The 24,155-nt window shown below is 32.0% G+C and overlaps 1 protein-coding gene and 1 non-coding gene across 2 annotated transcripts; one reads left to right on the top strand and one right to left on the bottom strand.

The window, feature by feature from the left end:
* Positions 1–4,129: 4,129 nt before the first annotated feature.
* On the top strand, positions 4,130–4,235 carry LOC128286241 (small nucleolar RNA R71). Its single transcript, XR_008276785.1, has one exon. It is a non-coding gene; the product is annotated as a small nucleolar RNA R71 (small nucleolar RNA).
* Positions 4,236–14,492: 10,257 nt separating this feature from the next.
* LOC108478731 (phosphate transporter PHO1 homolog 3) lies at positions 14,493–18,303 on the bottom strand. The gene is made up of 13 exons (XM_017781201.2): positions 17,486–18,303; positions 17,050–17,395; positions 16,923–16,971; positions 16,763–16,834; positions 16,535–16,664; positions 16,314–16,434; positions 15,974–16,232; positions 15,779–15,883; positions 15,626–15,670; positions 15,390–15,539; positions 15,010–15,288; positions 14,794–14,930; positions 14,493–14,703 (listed from the first exon to the last, which is right to left on the bottom strand). The coding sequence occupies exons 1-13, from the start codon at positions 18,081–18,083 to the stop codon at positions 14,598–14,600; spliced, it is 2,397 nt and encodes a 798-aa protein (XP_017636690.1). The 5' UTR covers positions 18,084–18,303; the 3' UTR covers positions 14,493–14,597.
* Positions 18,304–24,155: the final 5,852 nt, after the last annotated feature.

Below are 24,155 nucleotides of genomic sequence, written 5' to 3'. Positions count from 1 at the left end.
GGTCTTGCACTCATGATGTCATAACCCAATTATGGTCTTATACATGTACACTTACTACCATGATCCAACCATGGTCTTACGTTTACTGTGCAATAGTTCAGTTATAGATTTTTCACTGAAATGCCATAGCCTAGCTATAACAAGATTTTATCCTTCAATTCATCAATTGTCACTACACTAATCACTGAACGATTGTACTCAATCTAGCGTTCTACTCAATTTGAACTTTGGCTTCAATTTTCATTTTATCATAGTAATCATAATTCCATAACAGAGATATCAAATAATACATTATATAATCTCTAATTTATACAATAGATCATAAAATTCAACAATATGAACTTACCTGGCTAATTTGCAAAAATTGTAGAAATTCAGGTACTATTCTGCTACTTTTTCTTTTCCACGTTTATCTTTAATTTCATGATCTATAATATAAAATTATTCATTCATTAGCACACATATTTCAGTCTCATTTCACTTCACAATTTATACCCATCAATTTTTAAAATTACACATTTACCCTAAACTTTACAATTTTTATAATTTAGTCCCTACTTAATTTGCCCATCAATTGAGCTAATTTTTCTCAATTAACACTTTATCTAATTATTTTAAGCTACTATACAGCCTTTGATACACAGAATTTCAACACCCAAACCTAATTCACAACTTTTTCACAATTAGGTCTTAAAAATCATTTTCTATTAAAATCACCTAATAAAATCATCATATAATGAAATTAAAGCTTCAAATTCATGATAATTCATCATAAAATTCCAGCGCTCATTCATAGTAACTTTAAAAATCACTCATGGAATCAAAAACAAATGAATTCATTAGTTGGACCTAATTATAAAAGTCACAAAAACATAAAAATTTCAAACAAAAAGCAAGAATTGAACTCAAATGGTGAAAAAATATGAAAAACTAGCTTCAAGGTTCTCCTATTGCATTTTTTTGAAGTTTTGAAGGAGAAAATGTCTAGATTTCTCATGAAATTTCAATTTTTAAGCTTAATTTACAAAATTTCTAATTTTGCCCCTTGTTCACATTGTTCCTTTTTCTAATTTTCTTGTCTCTTCTATCCAGCCCATTTAACTTTAGGCCAAATTACTCTTTAAATCCTTCCTATTTATTATTTGAACAATTTAATCATTTAAATGAACTTTACACCTTTTACAATTTAGTTCTTTTTTATTAATTAACTATTAAAACGTTAAAATTTCCTAACGAAACTTTAATACTAACTCCATAACACTCCATAAATATTTATAAAAAAATCTATGGTTTGGTTTATGAATTCGAGGTCTCGATACCTCGTTTTTGATCCATTTACCCAATAAATTCTTTTAGTTCATAAAATTCACTAATTCAAAAATTCTTCTAATGTCATACTTGTCTCATATATATTATTTTATTAAATCTTTGAACTCACTTGTCAGATTTAGTGATCTCGAATCAATATTTCAAACAGCACTAAAAATTAGGCTATTATGTGGCCTTTGTTCAGCCCGTGTGCGTTTTAACACTGCACGCCCAGTTTTTACACGGCCTTGGCCACGCCCGTGTGTCCAGGCCGTGTTGTGCACATGGTCGTGTACAATCCCCTTTGCTTCTTCCAAGCCCATGTAACTTCATACAAGCCTGTTTGGCGCAGTCGTGTCTCGCACATGGTCGTGTGCCTTGCCCATGTAACTCTCTGACTTGTTTTAAAATTGAAAATTTTAGCTCTAAGTTTCACACGGCCTTAGACATTCCCATGTGTCCAAGCCGTGTAGCCCACACTGCCATGTGACTATTTTAGGATGTGTCTCTATCGATTTTTTGGAAAAATTAAGTCCCAAGATCCACATGGCCAAGAACACCCCCGTGTGTCTAGGCCGTGTGGGTTACATGGCCATGTTGCCAGGCCGCGTAATTCACTGTCGGACCCCTTTTTATCCACACGGCCAAAGACACGCTCGTGTGTCCAGGTCGTGTGGGTCAAAAACATATTTTTTATTAATTAATTTAAAAAAATATTATTATATAAAATTAAAAAAATTGGCAGTATTAGCACTCGGGCTGTCTCTCGAGAAGCGCTTATTTAAAGCCTAAGCTCGACTTACCTCGTATTCGCACAGTCACGGTGGTTTGTGGAGTCGAGACTCCTCTTTCTCGCTATCAATTCTTTTATTCAAATAAAGTTTGAGTAGAGTAATATTTACATTAAAAATGTCAAATTTAGAATGAGTTACCTCTACTGTACCGTATGGGAAGACATTCAATACTGTAAAAGGAGTTTCTCCATTTGCATTAAGCTCTGCAGTGGCAATTTGATGGTTCATTTTATCTAACAACAGTACCTGGTCCCCAACCTTAAATTGGTTTGTTTCATCCTTATGCCCGTCATGGCGTCACTTCGGTTCTGCATCCTGTATTCTTAGGTTCTCCTTGACATGAGTCCGCCATTCGTCTAGTTTATCAATTTGCAACATTCGTTCTTCATGAGTTGTTCTGTTTTTGTCGCATAAGCTGGAATGTGGCTCTATCACATTTTTCTGAGGGATTTCCTACAAAGAAGGTTGAGCCACAAGGTTACTTTTATTAACAGAACTCATATAATCATCTCGATTACTAGATATCTTAGTAGAATCACGAGCTTGGAGAGTAATTGTGTCATCACCTACATGAAGTATCAATTCACCTGTACCAACATCAATGATAGTTTTAGCAGTTGTTAAAAAGGGCCGACCTAGAATTAAAGGTACATCACTATCTCCATCTATGTCTAAAACAACAAAATCGACTAGGAATATAAATTTGTCAATTTTAAAAAGAACGTCTTCAATAATACCCTTAGGAAATCTAATGGTTCTATCTCCCAACTGAATACTTATCCTAGTTTGTTTGGGTTTCTCAAGACCTAGTTGCTTAAACATTTTATAGGGCATGACATTAATACTTACCTCTAAATCAGCCAAAGCATTATTAACATTTAAACTACCAATTAAATAAAAAATAGTAAAACTCCTTAGATTTTAATTTGTTTGGTAGTTTATTCTACAAAATAGCTGAGCAACCAGCATTTAGCTCCACATGCGACGAATCATCTAACTTTCGCTTGTTTGCCAAAAGCTCCTTTAGAAATTTAACTGAATTGGACATCTGCGACAAAACTTCAATAAATGGTAAGTTAATATGCAACTTTTTCAAAAGTTTAAGAAATTTACCAAATTGTTCGTTTGTATGGTCTTTCTTTACCGTGTTTAGATATAGCACACGAGGTTTATACTCCTTACCTACCAGTTTTTGTTTACAGTGGCTCACCTCAATCTTACCTTGACTTACCACACTTTCTTACCTTAGTTCTGGTTCCGGTTCAACTAACCCTTCTTCATCTCGAACCGTAATTGCATGAAGCTGCTCTCTTAGGTTAGTTTCGGTGTTGCTAGGCAAGCTACCTTGTGGTCTCTCTGAAATCAGCTTAGCAAGCTGACTTATCTGGTTCTCGTGTCCTTGAATCGACGCTTGTTGATTTTTAAGTGTGGTTTTGGTGTTTTGGAAACGAGTTTCTGACACCGAAATAAACTTCATTAGCATCTCCTCAAGGTTTGGCTTCTTCTCTTGTTGATAAGGTGGTTGAAATCCAGGAAGGGGTTGTGGTCTCTGATTTCCTTTACCACCCTACGAGAAATTGGGATGGTTCCTCCAACCTGCATTCTAAGTGTTACTATAGGGATTATTCTGAGGTCTAGAATTATTACCCATATAGTTAACTTGTTCGTTTTCTGTGCTAGGGTTGTAGAATAGACATTCTGGATTGTTTATCCCTCCTCTATTTGTATCACATTGCACCACCGGATGTACCTGCGTAGAACCATATAAACCATCAATATTTTTATTCAAAAGTTCTACCTGATTCGATAACATGGTTACCGCATCTACATTAAAAACACTGGCTGCTTTCATCGGCTTCGTTCCCATAACTTGCCACTAATAATTATTCAGTGACATTTCCTCTATGAACTCATAAGCCGCTTCAAACATTTTATTCTTCAGAGTCCCACCAGCAACTACATCGATCAATTGCCTAGTCGAGCGGTTCAAACCGTTGTAGAAAGTTTGAACTTGTAGCCATAAAGGTAACCCATGGTGAGGGCACCTTCTCAATAAGTCCTTATACCTCTCCCTGCATCATATAAAGTCTCTAAATTCATTTGCATGAAGGAAGAGATATCATTCCTTAACTTAGCTATCTTAGTCTGCGGGAAATAATTTAATAAGAACTTTTCGGTCATTTGCTCCCATGTAGTGATAAAACCTCGTGGTAGGGAGTTCAACCACTGTTTAGTCTTATGCCTCAATGAGAAGGGAAAAACTGTAAGCGAATGGCGTCGCCAGAAATGCCATTTATCTTGAAAGTGTCGCAGAATTCCAAAAAGTTAGCCAAATGAGTATTTGGATCTTCATCTTGCAAACCATCAAACTGAACAAATTGTTGGGTCATCTGGATGGTGTTCGACTTTAGTTCGAAGTTATTCGCAGCAATAGCAGGTCTCACAATACTTGATTCAACCCCAGTTAAATTGAGCTTGGCATAATTGCACATAGTACGAGAAGCATGATTTGCGGCAACCATAGGAGGTAACTGATTATTCTGATTTTCAACCATCTCCTCAGTAATATTAATGTTATCCTCTTGCTCTTCCATTATATTATGTCGATTCTATCTTACTTCTCTACGGTTTCTGTGAGTTGTGCTTTCAATCTCACTATCGAATACTAAAGGTCCTGACGGGTTTCTTCTAGTCATATATTAAAGGAACATGCCAGAAGCAAACAAAAGAAAAATTAGAAAACAAAATTAAACTAAAAAAATGCAATAAAAATAAAAATAGCTAAATTAATAAAAATCTAGTGTTCCTAATATCTTAGTCCCCGACAACGGCGCCAAAAACTTGATGAGTCACTTAACTAATTATGTAATGGCCTAAATTCAAGGTTATCGGAACAGTGGTCTCGTAACCACAAATCTGATTTAAAGAGAAATTTATTTTAATATTTTTGCATGAAAATTGATATGATAGGAAAATCGTATGAAAATATTAATAGAAAAATTTTACCGATTTAGTGGTTAGTTAGAAAAAGAAATTATTGAAGAAATTGGGTAAAATAAGGTATTGGGACCTCTATCTCGTAAAACCGAGTCAAAAATAATTTTATAAATATTTATGAAATGTTAGTAATGTGGTATTAAAATTTCGTTAGGAAATTTTAATGTTTGGATAGTTAATTAAATGAAAAGGACTAAATTGTAAAAGGTGTAAAAGTGGATGGGATGATTAAATAGCTTAAGTGTCTAATGAGAGGGGATTTAAAAGGAAATTAGACCCAAAATTTATTTGGGCTAGACGGTAAGAGCATGAAATCAGCAAGAAAATTGATAAATTAAGGGCAAAATTGGAATATTGCAAAATTAACTAAATAAAGCTAGGACTAAATAGGAAATATCTAGATTTCTCTTCATTTCTCTTCAATTCCAGCAGCTAAAAACGCCATAGGAGGGTTCTATAAGCTGGTACTCCATAATTTTTGCACCAAGTGAGTTAATCCTTGCCTTTTTCTTGTAATTTTTGTGTTTCTAAGACTTTTACAACTAGGTCCTACTATTAAATTCATTAGTTTTTGATTTCATGGATGAAATTGAAAGTCACCATGGTTGAGTGCTGTAATTTTATGATGAAATAGAATGAAATTAAAGCTTTAATTTGTTTATGAGATGATTTTATTAGGTAATTTCAATAGAAATTGATTTTTAGGACCTAATTGTGAAAATGTTTGGAATTAAAGTCTATTGCTGAAATTTTGATTCCTAAAGGTTGTAAGCTAGTTTAAGGTGATAGAATAAAGTGTTAATTGAGAAAAATCAGCTCAATTGAGAGGCTAATTGAGTAGGGACGAAATTGTTATTTATTAAAAGCTTAAGGGAAAAATGGTAATAAACAGCTTGCACTAAAACAATATTGGACAGCAGCAGTAGACTAAATTTGAAAAATCACCATAAATTTTAGGAATCAAATTAGAAGATGAAAAAACTATGAAATTAAATCTTATTGAGTCTAGTTTCACATAGAAGAAACGGTGTAAGCAATGGATCTATAAATCATGAGATATAATGAATTTTGTGAGACAAATTCAGAATGAATTCGAGTTCCCCTGTTCTGATTTTTAAAAATCATAAAAAATTTAATAAAAATAATTAGGGGATTAAATTTATATGTATAGAATCCTGAATGAGTCTATTTTCAAGATAAATAAACGAGAACATCATCCGAATTCTGTATGAAGAGATAATTAATTTTTAGTAAAGAAGGGTCAGAACTGTTAGATAGCAGAACAGGGGTGAATTTAAAGGATAAAATGTACTTATTGGCTAAACCAACAATTATGAAAATTTTATGGTAATAAGATATATGAGTCTAGTTTCAGGAAAAATTAACAGATCTTAATTTTTAGTTCCGTAGCTCAATTTATAAATAATTTAGTGACTATGACTAAAATAGACAGCTTTGAATAAATTATAAATAATAATAATGAAATTATAGAAATTGTTGCATATGAACATGAAATGTATTAAATTGATAATTAGATTTATTGGTTTAGATCCAGAAGATTCAAATGCAAAGCTAGATCGAGGAAAGGAAAAAGTTCAGGATTAGTAGATTTTTGTACACGAACAAGTATCAAGGTAAGTTCATGTAACTTGAATTATATTCTTAAATGCTTGAAATGTATGTTATTGATGTGAATATGATTTGAAAGTTCATTGTATGAAAATTTATGAAACATTGATATATTTGATAAAAAGGGGAAGAAATCCGGTTGAATGAAAGGAAATTTCGATGGATCTCTAAAAGGAATTGTGGTAAAAGGATCTAGCCGGACGGTGATCATATCTGATATAGCCCTCCGAAGAATATGTGGAAAATAGATTTAGCTCGGACGGGCAATCCGAATTAGGTTCGAATTTAGCTTTGGACTGGTAATTCGGATCCAAGCTCATTAGAGTAATTGTCGTTGCAGGATTTAGCTCGGTGGTAATCCCAACAATACTCTATGAGTTTATATTATAGGATTTAGCTGGACTAGTAATCCCATTGTAAGGATGAGGTTCAGGGAGTGTGCTCTCGAAATAGAAATGTGCGCACATGAATATGAATTGACGGACCCGGAAATGTACACTAAAAGTGTACCTCTGAAAATCCATCGAAAATTCCAAGAAATTCAACGGGATAAATATGAAAAAAAATATAAGGAAATGGAAATCATGGTATTGATGAGCTCATCAATCATAGTATATATTATTGGTACATGGAAATTATTGTACTAACTTGAATGTTAGGGTAATAATGCATTGAATGGATATATGAATGTTTTTTGTATTGTATTGAAAATATTAGGTAAGTATAATTCTTGTTACATGAGCTTACTAAGCACAAAGTGCTTACCCTATTTCCTTTTCCCCTGTTTTGTAGTGTTAAGAGCTCGGAGGTCGGATTTGGTCGGAGACACATCACACTATCAACCTCAGGATTTCGGTATATAAAGAAACTTTATTTTGGAAATCAATGGCATGTATAAGCTAATAAAGTAAATGTTAACGTGAAATGAATGTAAAGTTAGCCATTAGTATGGTTAACAAACCTGGTTTTGGGTATGTGATGATGTTATCTTATAAATATGCATGAATTTATCTTGAAAATATGTTGAATTGGCTTGGTTGATGTGGATTGGTCTCGATTTAATATTGCAGGGAATGTTAGATATTTATAAAAGGGCTATATTGAATATAAAAAAAAATCGTAAACTCCGGTAATACCTCGTACCCTATTCCGGCAATGAATACTGGTAGGGGGTATTACAAATTAAATCACGGCAAAGGCAAGCACACCTATCGAATAATAGTATAGCTATGGTGAGTCGGGAATATCGTATCCACGAGGACTAAAAGTACTAGTAATTACTATCTTTTTATTATCTAGCCTATAATTAAAAGGGATATTTTTAATTTAAAATTATCTAAACTAATTACTAAGAACACGATAGAAAGCAAATTGGGAAAATATTTGAAGAAAACCAATGATAAAGATAATACCCAGGAAAGAATCCACCTAGACTTCACCTATTATTTTGAATCTGAATTAAACGATTTATTCACTTGCTTTGATCCGTAAAAATCTCTAAATTATGTTAATATCTCTTTCGAGAGTAAGAACAACTGACTCTAGGTTGATTAATTGAAATCACTTTCTTATTAAAATCTCTATTGTCGCATTAACTCGATCTATGGATTCCCCTATTAAATTTGATTCTAATTTGGTAAATTTATGTCGTCATATTTCTAGGATTGCATGTAACTCTGATAAACCATAAGTTATACATATTTTTACCCCATGTTTGGCATATTTATGGATGATTCTTTTCCTTGGTTTTATTGAATTCGATGCTCCTAATCCTTTAATCCCATGTTTTATACTCAGGAGAGCATAGGATAATGAAAAGAGCAAGAAACGGACCAAAAACGGACAAAATAGGCTAAAATCAGTGTTTCACACGGCCTAGGCACTCCCACACGGGTAATCCACATGCCCGTGTGTGACACACGGGTTGGGCACACGCCCGTGTGTCATGGCTGTGTTGACATTAAACCATGTCAGAATTGCACTCGGCCTGAGCACCTTCACACGAGCATGGCACACGGCCGTGTCCCTGTCGAGCCCAAGTTTAATTCTATTTGGAAAAGGCTAATTTTGGGTTATTTTGGGCATTCCAAAGTCTATAAAAACACCCTAGAAGAGGATCAATGGGGACACAGAAAGCAGAAGGCAGAAAATACTCGAGGACAGCCATTAGAATCAACTCGGAAGTAGGAATTACGTCAAGACTGAAGATCTCCATTCAATTTCTACCGAAGTTTTTGGGTTTCTTATGTTTTGTTATTTTCCTAATTTTGAGATGTTTTCCCTCCTTAATTATGAACTAAACTCCCTAAATACTTGAGGGAGATGAAACCTAAGACAGATCTTATTACTATTTGAATTATATGATAAATACTTGTTCTTATTCTTAATTATGTGTTCTTAATTCTTGCTTTAATATTTCAGGATATTAATTCAAGTCTAATGTGCTTATTCAGTGGAGCAAAAGTCCCTGTTTAAGAGTAGATCTTCCATAATTAAGCGGAGTTACATGCAATCCTAAAGATAGGACGACATAAATCTGCCGGATTAGAGTAAAATCTAATAAGGGAGTCCATAGATCGAATTAATGCGACAATAGGGGTTTTAATTAGAAAGTGGTTTCAATTAATCAACCTAGAGTCAGTTTTTTTTAGTCTCGAGAGAGATATTAACATAAATCATGGATTTCTACGAAATAAGTCAAGTGAATAAATCGTCTAATTCTGAGGTAATAAGTAAAGTCCAGGTGGATTCTTCCTTGGGTATTGTCTTCTCCATCAGTTTTCCAACAGTATTTTCCAACTTTTATCTCTGTCATAATCTTATTCAATTAAATAATTAGTCTTAGTTTAAAACATCCTTTAATTCTTAGGCTAGATAATAAAGAGATAGTAATTACTAGTACCTTTAGTCCTTGTGGATACAATATTTCCAGTCTCACCATAACTATACTACTGTTTGATAAGTGCGCTTGCCTTAGTCGAATTTTTAGTTAGTTTAGCGATCATCAAACCCCACTCAATTATGCCAGATCTACTCTTAAACAAGGACTTTTACTCTACTGAAATAAGCACATCACACTCAAATTAATATCCTGAAAATATTAAAGCAATAATTAAGCATACATAATTGAGAACAAGAAATAAGTATTTATCATGTAATTCTGACAATCAAATAATAAGATCCATCAAATGTTTCATCTATCTTATGTATCTAGGGAATTTAGTTCATAATTTGGAAGGAAAACATCTCAAAATTAGGAAAATAACAAGACATAAAGAAACTCAAAAACTTCTAGAGAAATTGAATGAAGATCTTCAATCTTGAAGAAGATCTTGTTTCTGAGTTGAATTCATTAGCATTCTTCAAGTCTTTTCTTCGATCTTCTCTGCATGCTCTCTTTTAGTCCTCTTCTATTAGGTATTTATAAACTTTAGAATGCTCAGAAACGCTAAAAATTGGGTTTTTTAGCGTAAAAGAGAAATAGGGTTCGAAATCGACACAGGCTGGCACATAGGCGTGTGGCCAGCTTGTGTGGCTCACACAAGCGTGTGCCCAGCCTGTGTGGAAGTGCCCAGGCCGTATAGTTCCTAAAAATAGCTCTTTTTGTCTTATTTTGGCCCTTTTTTCGCTCTTTTCACTTCCATATGCTCACTTAAGTATAGAAACAATTTAAGGGATTAAGAGCATCAAATTCACTAATTCACATAATAAATCATCCAAAAACATGCCAAGCATGGGATTAAAACATGTTACTTTTATGGTTTATCAGTCCACTAATTATACTAATGGTCTAATTACCATTTAAGGACTTCCACTTTAAGGTTCCATAGCTGTTAGACAAATTTAGCTATTAGAACACAACTTTTACACTTTACGTGATTTAGTCCTTTTTATCGAATTAAGCATTCAAACCGTAAAATTTCTCAACGAAATTTTTACACAATCATACTATCATGTTGTAGATATTAAAATAATAATTAAATAAATATTTTGACCTCAGATTTGTGTTCCCAAAATCACTGTTCCGATTTGACTAAAAACGGGTTGTAACAATTTTTTTTTGTCATTTTCTGACCCCACCATTGCTTTTGATCTCCTTTTTCCTTTAACTTATTTTTTTCTTTCAAGCAATCATCTCACAACCCTTATCACACCTCACACTCGATCTCGTTACTGGTACAAATGTTAAGTGTTACAACGTTTACTAATGTAAATCTTAAAGGGTGTGTTTAGTATTGTTTCTAAGAAGCACTTTTAAGACAAAAACATTTCTAAACAAGATACTACTTTTTAGAGAAAAAGTGATTCTATAGAAATAAAAATTGACACAAATATTTTTTAGAAGCATTGTTAAATTAAGGCGAAGGTAATATTTTAACTTGAAAGTAAACAAAATTATGCAATTTAGAACATTGCCATAATTACATCGAAAATAGACAACACCAAATTTTTAATCTGATTATCTCAGCTCAATTTATGTCCCAAAAAGTAATTATGAAGCCTCGAAAAAGTTAAATTTTTATACTCAAATAATGTGTTGTAACACCTCTAACCCATATCTGTCGTCAGAATAAGGTTACGGAGTATTACAGGACAACGAAATAGTAAATCATTCAAATCATACATTAATACAAATATAATCAAATTTCTTAGACCTTAAGAAACTCAAATACTAACCAATATACAAAATCAAAATGACATTAAATGGGTCAAAAACACATCAAAACCAACCTAATATGTGCCGAACCAATGTACCCTCATTGGTACCACAATTATATACAATTTAATCTCAAAATACACATTAATTCAATTCATCAACTCATTCAACCAATACCAAATCAAAATACCAAACAAAGTTACCACAACCACAACAAATCAAATATATGTAAGCCACACATACTAGCATAACAACTATACCTCATTCTCATACCCTTTGCAAATTGGTTATTTGCACAAAATATCATTCATAACATTTACATAAGTCAAACATTAACCAAAATAGCACAAGATTCTATACATGCCATATAATCTGAATTTAACTTTTCAAAAACTACTGAGATAAACTGGATAGTGTGACTTGAGTGCCACTCCGATTGTCCAACCTTCCAGAAATCTACAATGACATTAAACAACACAATTAAGCTTAATGAAGTTTAGTAAGTTCAACGAGATAAACAAAAATCTTACGAACTAATTATAATAAATCAAACAATAATAAAAAAAAAATCATCCATTACAACTCCCTGTCATTCACAACTTCAATCGATAAATACATTTGTATTCAAATCAATACAAAGATAAATAACATGTCTTTCAAATTCATTAAATAAATCACCTTACCAAGATTTTTCCATTCAAAGAATGACTTACGAATAAGAGTACATCGTCAACAGAATCTCATAAGAGCTGGTCCTCCCGAATACACCAACAGAAGCTCGAAAGCTGAACAGAAGCTCCTAAGAGCTGAACAAAAGCTCGTAAGTGCTGATCCACTCAATCACGCCTAATAGAAAGTAAAACACGAGAGTTTGCAACAAATCCTAAACCTCGGTTTACATGGGTAAAATGTCGATATCTCCCTTCAATACCATCTCCACTTCAAACCCCCGTCATGTACCAAATCACGAATGTACTCAAATCTCATGTTCAATTCAAACCGAATATATCCAATTCAATATTATAATTCAAACAATAATTCATTTCCAACAATAGAATATATACATAAGACCAATCATCAATTTATACAAATGTTAAATTTTAACCGTACGAACTTACCTAGATTGAATTGTAGTAATTGCAGAAGTTCAAGGACTATTCCGCTATTTTTCCTTTTTCGCGAGTATATACGCGATCTTGATCTAAAATATAAAAGGACTCATTTATTAGCATATATTTCATTTCCAATCCATTTTACAATTAATACCCTTTCAAATTTATGCAATTAACCCAAAATTTTATAATTTTTACAATTTAATCCCTTAATTAGTTAATCTATTAAATTAACTAATTTTCTCAAATCAGTAATCTATTTAAATATTCTAGGCCCTCAGACAGCCCCTAATAAACTTAAAATTCACTATCAAACCCTAATATTTTGACATTTTCACAATTTAATTCTAAAATCAATATTTAACAAAAATCACTCTACAAATCATCACACAACACAATCAAAGCTCCAAATCCATACTATTCAACAAAAACATATAATATTTATCAATGGAAACTTCCAAAATTTTTAACAGAATCAAAAACGAATGTACGGGTTAGCTGGACCTAGTTGCAACGATCTCAAAAACATAAAAATTATTAAATATGGAAAAAGTTTGCTTACCAAATCACTAAACCAAAGTTAGCCGAATGTTTCTTCTCTGTTAGGGTTTCAGTGGTGGCTTTTAAAATGAAGAAGATGATAATGAATTTTTAACATGTTTTTGTTATATTATACTTATTTAATAATTTACTATTTTAACCTTATAAATATAATCAAGCTTGAACAATTTAAAAGCCCACACCAACCTTTGAATGGTGTAATTACCATTTAAGTCCCTTTTCTTTATTCAATAAACCATGTAATCACTTAAATCAAATAGTGACTAAATTTTAAATTTTTTACGATTTAGTTCTTTTTAATTAATTAACTATCGAAACGTTAAATTTTTTTAACAAAAATTTAATACCACAAAAATTTATGAACTTACTCGTCAAATTTGGTGGCCTCGAAACCACTGTTTCTGACACCATTGAAAAATTGGGCTGTTACAACGTCGCAATCATGGAATAGGGAACATAGCGACGTCACCTACTGCAGAAGGAACGTGACAACGTCAAAAAAACTAGAGTTACGACATCACATACTAGACCTATTAATGGGTCGGGCCACCCGGCCCGACCTGAAGGCCCGCCCGAAATGTGGGAGGGTTTGGGCAAAAATATAGGCCCGAAAAATGGACTTGAGCAAAAAAATAAGGCCCGTTTAAAAAACAGGCAGGGGCTCGGGTAAGGCATTTTTGGCCAGGGCCCAGCCCGAATTCACTAAAGGACAAAAAAAATCTTCATTTTTTTTTTGTTTTTGAATGTTATTTTCTTGTTTTTTTTTTCGTATTTTGCTACCATTTTACTATTATGTTGCTATTATTTTGTTGTTATTGTTTGGATATTGTATAAAACTTATTTTATTGTTAATTTTATTGTTATTTTAAAGGTATTTGTTAATTTTGTTATTATTTTAGAGGCATTTGCTTATTAAATTGCATCTATCTTAGTGTTATTTAAGTGTACATATTTTTAAAATTTACTTTCAATTTGTTGAGAAATATTTATTTTGATGTTTTAGTATTTTTGATGTATTATATATATTTAAAAACTATATAAAAATAATATAAAAAAATTAATATGGCCCAGCTGGACCCGGCTCAAGTTTTAGCATTTTTATTAGGGTCAGGCTTGAACAAAATTTTAGGCCCATTTTTTTGGCCCGGCACCCCTACATACTGGGATGGGTATGTTACGACATAGAAGAACCATACTTGCGACGTTGAAGATAAAGCATACGGGTGATCTATTCAGGAAAGCTTACAACTCATAACGAGCTGAGGGTATTTATACAACTTAAATGTGTTGAAACAGAGGAAAAGTTGAAATTACAATGAAAAATCATATTCGCCCCTTTAAATTAACTTTGCTTGTTTAGATTACTTGTATATGTTAGTTTGTTTTTGTCAATTTAGTATGTTGAAAGCAGAAAGAGGGAAGTGTATCACCCAATTCACTAATTGATCTTCTTTTTACTGCAAATATTTATATATATGACAAATGCATGTACATGTATAACTAGTATTCTTGTACATTTCTTGTTGAATTCTAAACAATTTATTCATTTTTATCTTCATCTTCATCCTCATCGTAGTTGAAAGGTAATGGCACGGACTTGAATGCTCGATACTTACCGACATTATTCAAATGCTCGTTTTCTAGCCTGGAAATAACGTTCAGAAACATGTCAGGGTCAATGTTTAAGATTTGAATTTATAAGATAACAAGGAAGGAAGACACTTGGCTGTGTTACCTGAAGAAATTCCACATCCCTCGCCGGATGATCTCGAGGCTGGCGACCATGGTGGTCACGGTTTGTCTGTGCAAGTCAAATATCTTGAAATTGAACACTGTTTGCAACCATGCAAATCTCAGCAGAACATTCAGGACCTGCATTCCAATCAATGAACCTGGTTAAACGGATAACAGAGAGCAACGAGCTAGTTTCGAGTTCGTTCTTAAGACTTACCATGGCACCAAAGTAGACACTTTTTCGTGGTACAAGGAGTTTATCTCTCAACCATCGATTCCTAGAATGGCGTTGGAGAAGTCCCCAATCATAGACAAGGTCCCAATAAGTACCAACAATGGCAGCAGCCACTGAGAACACGAGAGCCAATATTTCCCAACCTAACCCTTTGTTCAGACTGTAAGCAGTTCTTAAACAAAGGGCTACAATTGTGATGAAATATTTTATCCCATTGTAACCTTGCAAGGTGTCTTTCTCTTCAAAAAACCGACGCAAGCACTGGAAAAAAAATGGTGAACAAAATCATTCTTAAATCTTATTTGTCGGTGTCAATGGCGGAATATAGTATTTGTTTCAAGTTTGAAATTTGTATCAAGTACCTGAAGAAGGCGAGACCAAAAAGGAATTACAGCGACAATGAAGCTAAAAGTGTTGAAGACATCGTTGGTTTTGCAACTGTTTTCTCTGTGTCTGAAATCTCCCCAACCGTAGTAGCAAACGTAGAACTCAAGGCTTCTAAATGCTTGAACCTGAAACAAAACAGTGTTTTGAATATCAAAGACCGTTTCAAACAATGTCTTGGTGTTTTCTGATATCAAAGGTTCATGTCACAAACCTGGCTAGTTAACTGATCTGCCAGGAAGAAATCCGGAAGCCTGACCTGCAATTTCAAAGTAATTTTCAGATTAAATTAAACCTCATCATTAACTTCATAAGTTACTCAAACTCAAATAGGAGTATCATCAAAAACGGGTAAGTTCAAACTTGCCTTGTATAGAGGGGCTAAGATACTGTGAAACAAACAAGTGAGGAAGAAGAAACGACTCGATCGATACAGGATGTTGAATGGTAAGAACAGTATAATAAACACCACCTGCAGATGAAAGAAGACGTTGAAAAGTCGGTTGTAAGTTTATATATACATTATATATAAAAATGTTATGAATGAATTCAATGATCTTACCACAACCAGGATCAAAGGGACGATTTCGGTGAAAGCTTTATAATCATTAGTTTTGGGGTCCATCTCCATATCAAGATTTGAGAGCACACTACCAAGTGACATTACTGCAAGGCCAAAACTGACAAGCAGCACTTCTCGGTACCCAAGTTCAGTTCCTTGTTTGAAACCAAATATGAAGGCATAATTAACTCGATACCGTCTCCAAAAGTACACGTTGCCAGCGTACATTACCGTATGTAGAACAATGAATCCAAACAAACTGCAACATGTTTTGCAAATGGCTTGTTTAATATACGGATTACTGGGACAGGATTCTAAGCCAAAACGATTAATTTGTTACCTGTAAAGTGGAAACATGGTTTCCATGTACTGGTCCGTTCCGTCATGACCCAAGATATGCCGAGCACGAATTACCAAAATAAGTGCTATTATGAGAGCAGCTGTGCATCCAGCAAAGAAACCTGAGAAATATTCAAGAATTGCAGAGAGTTATATATCTATTGAAACGAAATTGCTTTTTGTAATTTCCTACATATATATGTGTGAAGTTCAAAGTTCTACCAGTATAAAATGTTGTTGTATGTCTCTGTTTCCTAGCTTTCGGTCTTAAAACATTCATTCCTTTGCTGCGGTTTGAGTTTGCGAAATGTTTGATGAACGTAGCCTCAACTCTTTCCATAAGTTTTGTAACCTGTGATTCAACATTTAAATTATCAGTAATCATCCATTAAATCATAGTTACTGGCAGTACCTTTACTGCTTTTATTTTAGTAACTAAAGAAAGCTTACCTCTTCCGAGCTTCCTAGATATGAACTATCCACCATGTTCATGTAAGATTCTGAAGCATTCCTTGAAGCAATCTGCAATGATGAAGAACAAAACATTGTTCATAAAAAACAGAAATCTAATCATCGAATGATTTGGCATATAAATGAGAGGTATACATACCTTGTCATATTTCTTCATGATTTTTGAGAAAGCCAATGTATTTAAGAAGCTGCTTAATGGGAAACAAAGTCAAATACAATTTCATGAAATCAAACAAAGTGTTAAAATAAGCAGCATTGATCAGTACCTGTAACTTTTAAGGAGGAGAAGTTTCTGGTAGAATTCAACAAAAGCTCGCTTAAGTTTATTCTCAACTCTCTTGAGATTCTCCCTATCGAACTTCAAATCAGACTGTTTAGGGGCGTTTAGAAACACTTTAATGGTGGATCGAGGCGTCGCAAGTGTGTTATTCATTTTTACACGGTCTAGTATCTGCAATGGAGCTGGTTTATGTTTCTTGAACTTACTACCCACTGGTTTTTCAATATTTTGCTCTCCGCTATCTTTCTTTACAGTATCTTTCTTATCTTCATCTGAATCATCGTGGACGCTTGGCCCTTCTTCGATGATCTCCATGTGCTCAACTGATCTTCCTGCAAATCAACAACAAAGGGGTATTCACAAAATTTGCCTCACCAGCTTTAATTTTAGTTTAAACCAATGCTTGACTACTTAGTACTTACTGCCGCTTGCTCTAGCACCGGCCGGAATCGTAGCTGCGAGTGTGGCAGTGGACATGGCAACATCGGAGGCAAGACGAGTCAAGTCGCCGGACTGATCTTGCCAGGACCATCCATGAGGATTCTCCACTTTGATTCTGAAAGCAATGAGGGCATCCATTTGCTTGTTCAAGACCTCAGCCTCCTGCGTTACCTCGGCTACCTTGGACTTGTAAAACTTATCCACTTTATTGAACTCATCATCAAGCCTTCTGAAGTAAACCAATTCGTATTCTCCACCTTTGTCTCCTTGCATAAGGAACGTTGTTTCAACCTTGTGGGAGCCATTTCGGTTCACGGAGTTCACCAAAATTGGTTGTTCTTCCACATCCGGTGAAGGTGGACTAGTGGGTGGGTGTTGACTATGCCTGTGAATCAACAACCCACTGAAAGCTCTATACATTGACAGGCTGCGTTTCAGCCCATGTGGGATGGATTGTTGTTTGGTTCTTTGATTGAAAGTATGAATATCTTTTAACAGGGTTTTGAGATAATCATAATCCATGTACGCCCCTTGCCATTCCGGCACCATTTGAGATGCAAATTCCTTTCCAAACTTCATCTTTTACCCACTCTTTCGTTTTTGTTTACTGCTTAGCACTTAGCAGACAGAGTGCAAAACGAAGCTTGAAGAAATGTCTGGAAAATGGGTTTGAAAGAAAATCAATGAGGAGAGGGAAATTAGCTTGGCCTCGACCTGACGTCCTTGTGTGCATATTTATAGACGTAAAACATTGACCTTTTCTCTTTAATATCCTTTCTCAGTACTTTTCGTTTCACTGTTCACGTAAAGAAACTTCAACTTTTAGTTAAAAAATCAACACTGTAACACCTACCATTGCGGTTGGCAGCTGTATAAGGCCATTTATTAATTAGCAGGCCATGCATTTACGTGAAAACGGAGGACTAGTATGAACTAGAAATAGAAAGGGATCCCTGAGCTCATTTCATATTGTTTTTCACTAAATTGATGGATACACATTTTTGTGAATAAAATCGTGAAGCATATATTTGATATTAGTAAGCGTGACTAAAATTCGATTCGATTCGAAAAAATTAATAAAAAATTTTAATGGATAAAAGTTAACAATAAATTTAATTATGGTAGGTGTTAGTAGCTACAAGTACCCAAAATTATTTTTTTCTATTCGATTTGATTCGAATTTCATCTCACTTGACTCGATTCGAGAAAATTTTAAATTGAGTTAGAATGGTAAAATAAGATTCATTAACTCAGCTAACTCTAAAAATATTTATTCGATTCGATTGAATATTCACCCCTAAATATTAGAGTAAAATATTATTGTAATGCCTACCAAGAATGGTTCGCTCTAATACTTGAGGTATAAGAAAATGAGATGGTTCTAGACAAAAAAGAATTTATGAAAGATATTTTTATAAATAAAATCGTGAAATTCAATAAATAACATTTTAGGTATGGGGAACAGAGTGAGCTGGAATGCATGACCGTTTAGACTTTGCATGTATGCAGGGAGCTGAACCTTTTGACGTGAAGAAACATTCACATGTCTGACCACTTAGAATTTAAGACAAACAATGGTTGACCATATCTTAAACCTTGGTTTTGTATTTTGGAGGGTTTTTTAAATCGAGTCAAATTTAAGTTTTTTCTGTTTTAACTTTAGGCTTAGTTTAATGTAGCAGGTGAAGAAAAATGTTGCTTTCTCTTTCTTCTTTGAAATTTTTAACAATTTTTTACACCAAAAAAGAAAATTAATAATGTCCTAAAAAATTAGAACCAGTTTCTTGAATATTCTTCCTCATCGCGTTTCGCTTAAATTATAGGGTTAGTCGTCAAAATTGTCAAATCTTTGTTCAATGATTTTGACTATTGTCTCTTTCTTTACAAATTCTGTTAAGAAAATAAATTATAAAAAAAGGGCTCATAAAAAAGTTTTGGGTTAAGAAGAAATTATATGAAAATTGGAATTATTAAAATTTTAAAAAAAATTATATGATTTCTGTCCAACAAAATATTACATGAATAGATTAAATTAAATTTTAAAACTATCTCAATTGATTTCCTAGTTATAATTTCTTTATTTAAACATTGAATTAATTAAGGTAAAGTAAGAAATAAGAAATCAAATCTCATATTTAATTAATTAAAAGTTGGGAGTTTTAGTTATTAGGAGACCCATCGTTTGAATTGAAGTTATCAAAATTTCTTTCTGTTAGGTAGTACGGATGGACAAAATCAAAGCATTAAATAATTAAAGTAATCTATGAAATAAGAAAACATTTTGATAATTTAATTATTATTTACATCTTAAATAAGAAACCGTTTGTTGCTTTTTTCTGGTCAAACACAATAAACCGTTTTGAATTTACAAAATTGCTTTATTTTTATTTTTTATTTGTACAAATTGACAACATTAGTATGCTACTTAATTGTACGAATATTTGGTTTTGCTGAAATCTGAATAATAAACCCGACATTTGATTAGTTTCATTTTTATAAAATAAATAAATCTAACTACATTTTGTTTGTTTGATTATAAATTAATTATAGCGAAAGTAGGTTTTGGATTAGCAAAGTTTTTACTGTCAAAACTTAATCCAATTGAGGAAGGTCGTAATCAAAATCAATTAGCATTTTAACATCATCCCTAGCGTCATCATAATCACAGCAAAAGATTTTCAGGTCAAAAAGTTGTAACTTTCGTTTTCCCCTTCTCTGCTTCTGCTTCTTTACATTTTTCCTTTCATTCAATATACCTTTTTGACAAATGTTTCTTTTTATTATTTTTTTTATTACTTCTTAAATCCATTTTTTCCTTTGGATCATTAAACTTATATTATAATTTTATACATTCTCCCAAAAAAAAAATTGTAATGATACGATTTCATGGTTGTTAATACGTTATATTTATAGTATTGTTATATAATTATAATAAAATAAAAATGATTTGACCAGGGGTTCGACCCGGGATTCAACCTAGTATAATAAAGGGAAACCCTAAACCCGAAAGTAGGGGACTCCTTGAGCCTCCATTTTTCTCTGAAATGAGGGATCCATTTTCTGCTGTCTTAGAACCTCTTCGATTTATTTTTGTTGATTCTTTTACCAATAAATATAAAAAATATATTTATTTTTTATTTTTATAAATAGAATATATTTATTAATACAAATACATGTTTCAACAAGTAATTATAATATATAATCAAATTATTATAAAATACCACAGATAAAAAACAAGAAAAATCCAAACAAAACCTATAAAGGCTTCCACCTTAATCAATAATAACATCTCATGACTACATCAATTACAATTTTAATATAATATTAAGGTTTTCTATTTAGATATTTAAATTTTATTATTTAATCTTATTGGCTATATTAATTATTGTTTTAAATTTTAAGTATTACACACCTAAGATGCTAACATAATATAATCGTAATAATTACACCAATTATATATTGAATAGGTCAAATTTTATTTATTAATTTTATTGTACATATTTATTTGAAAATTGGTCATGTTATTTGATTCATCTAAATATTAAGTGAAATCATTTTCAGTTAATAAACTTCAATGTATCTCAATAATTATCCAAATCAGAGTCAAATATATATAGAGTAGTGAAAAGCTAACCGAAATAATTTTATCTCTAATTGATTTTGAGCTTCTTTTTTTCCTCAGCTGTAACTGAAAGCGAACCATTTGAGGTAACCATTGCGGACTGCTGGATAAGTCATTCCTAAACCTTTGATTTACGGAATTTGACAAATATCTAAAATTTTGGGTCCCATCCTTGCCTTTTTCTCGGTCAATATTGATTCTGATAATTTTGCCGAGTTATCTGGTCGTTCCTTCACGTATCATGTTCATGCATCTAAAATTATTTCATTGCTTAACTAAGACTTCACAATTTAATTCGTTTCATCTTTAAATATTGATCTCCATAATTTCAATTTTTTTGTCTTAAGAAAAAGAGAAGTTAAGGGTATGTTTACACTAAGGGTGACTTTTTGTTTTTTTCTTTATGTTTAAAATATTACATTTTAGTCATTTACGTTATTATTTTGTTATAAAGTGGTCACTCTACCGTTAAACTCCATTACCTCTCTAACAACGGTTCTATGTGGCAATCCAAATGATTTTAAATGTCAACTTAAATATCTAGTTGTTGGGATGAAAATAGATTTTTAATTAAATAAATTTAATTAATTTGGACTACCATATGTAGGACCATCGTTAAAGAAGTAATGGAACTTAACAGTAGAGTGATCACCTCGTAACAAAATAATAACATAAGTGATTAAAACATAAATTTTAAAACATAAGTGACTAAAATATAGGCAAATAAAAGTAATTGTTTTATAGTTTACCCATAGAATAATTTGACTTAAAAATTTTATTTCAAGAAAAATCCTCCAATTTATCCAAAGATTTTATCTCAGATCTTATATATAAAATTTCTTTATTTATCTCCAAATTTTTAGATATTATATTTGACTATAATAAAAATAGAAAATTATTATTATAGAGTTTGAAATATTATCACTCATCAATCGAATTACCAAAAAAATTTATTTTATTTACAAAGTTTTATGATTATGTGAATATTTTATTTTAAATATTTTTATAAATAAAAAGAAAAGATTTGAACCAATAATAATATGTATATAAAACTTTTGCTTTAATCATTTAAATTTTATACCATCTTTAGTTGTCTTCAATGAATATATTTATTATATAATTATTTTTTACCACGATAATAATAAAATTTATCTTACTCGAAAAGAAGGTAAATACTAAAGTTTTTACACGTCTATGCACACTATTGTCATGATAATTATTAAAAAGTCAAAACAAATAGAGTCTGTTGCGAGCCAATTTCTTTTTACGATAAAGAGTAAAATGTTTTCTTCGTTTTTACGACTGTGTAGGCATTAGGCCAACCACATTTTTTACGGTCTGCACTTAACCTAACTTCATACATGAACGACTTGGCCTTCTACTTCTACATTTTGAATTTTGGAGTTTAAACAGTGGGTTAAGTTGAAAATGAGACATAGAGCTTCAATCAATTTGGCACAAAATAGTCTTAGAAACTGAGCCACTTCATTCATAAGTCGACTTTGAAGTTTCAACTTCCAGATAATATCTAATGTCTCCCTCTCTTCTAATCAATTTAATCGTAATTACCAGTCTTAAATATCAAGCGATTGCTCAAAACCATGGATATCCATCACCAAATACTTGGAAAATTTTATAAATGCACTATTTCTTCTTTTTATTTTTATTTAATATTAATTTTATTATTATATTCTTAAAAAAATATTTGTGTATTTTATATATTTCTTTAACTTTTTAGAATTAGGACCAAATTGAGATCATTTGTAAATTTTGAGAGTTAAATTTTTAAAATTATAAATAAATTAATATAATATGTAAAAGTTGAAGGCTAATTTTATTATTATATTGATTGTTTAATTGCCACATTAGTGTCCCATTTGTGATTTTAGCGAGAGTGACCAAAATGACCAAACTATGTAACGTGGGTGCGTTAATTGCAATTTTTTATTTTTGGTGCCTAAAATTAACTCTCTTTTTTTTAATTGGGTGACTATTTGTATAGTTTATCCATATTAATAAAAAAAAAACAAGGTAAACAGAGATTCTTGGTCATTGATTCAAAGGATTAGATAAGAATGATCTCATCTGATCTGATCTTATTCAATTCAATCTTCAAATATGTTTCAACAATTGATATGATCTTTATTAGTCCAGATATCATCCACATAATAAGCAAAACCATAAATATCATTCAAGAAAGTACTAACGTGGTAAGGGAATGGACACTCTATTGTAGGGTGTAAATTGAGATACTAATGCTCGCAAGTTATTCAAAAAAAATAAATTCTATTTGGTAATTATCGAGTTGAATTTGAGCTTAATAATACTTAAACTCGAACAGCTCACGAGCCTTATCGAGTTTTTCATATATTTATATTATTAAATTACATTATAGCTCTTAATATATATTATTAACCTTAAGCTTAATTACTAAGTCGAGCTTGAGTGCGAAAATTAGTAAAAACGAGCTTAACCAAACTCGAACTCAAACTTAAAAATAAATATGTTCAATCGAGCTCTAAACTTCAAATTAAACTAGAACTCAAACTTAATAATATTCAAACTTGACTCTACTTCATTGCACCCAACATTCAAATACATTTTCCATAATTGTAAACATTATTGTATTCAATATTATTGAGACAAAGATGGAATAATGAAATATTAGGTACAAGTTCCATCAGTACGGTGAATTTGATCCACATTTCAAGGTGGATTTATCTAACTATAAATTTATTTATTTATTTATTTTACTACTTCATTGTTTAATTCGTAATTTGTATGCTAATCTAATTCGTTGATTTCTTTTATATATTAACTAATAATCTTCTGTTTATACACTTTTTATGTACATATGTATATGGAACTCAAATTACTTATTTTTTTTTTAGATTTTTTCAAAAGCCGAGCTGTTTTTAATAATTTAATTTGATCCCATTTAATCTTAATAATTACTCTTTGTATTAAATAAAATAATAAATTCAGGTCCAGGAGATGGACTTGATTGTATAAAAAAAAAAAGGATTGTT

Source organism: Gossypium arboreum, chromosome 12, assembly GCF_025698485.1.
Source record: "Gossypium arboreum isolate Shixiya-1 chromosome 12, ASM2569848v2, whole genome shotgun sequence".
NCBI classification, from domain to species: domain Eukaryota; kingdom Viridiplantae; phylum Streptophyta; class Magnoliopsida; order Malvales; family Malvaceae; genus Gossypium; species Gossypium arboreum.
This window is presented reverse-complemented; position numbering and strand designations above follow the sequence as displayed.

What these genes read in the sequence shown, in the direction of transcription:
- LOC108478731 (XM_017781201.2), bottom strand. Translation starts at nt 18,083, where the DNA reads ATGAAGTTTGGAAAGGAATTTGCATCTCAAATGGTGCCGGAATGGCAA. An exon ending in TCTTAGCCCCTCTATACAAG is followed by an intron (nt 15,671 to 15,778) that starts GCAAGTTTGAAC and finishes TTGAAATTGCAG; the next exon opens with GTCAGGCTTCCGGATTTCTT. An exon ending in GGGATGTGGAATTTCTTCAG is followed by an intron (nt 14,704 to 14,793) that starts GTAACACAGCCA and finishes CGTTATTTCCAG; the next exon opens with GCTAGAAAACGAGCATTTGA.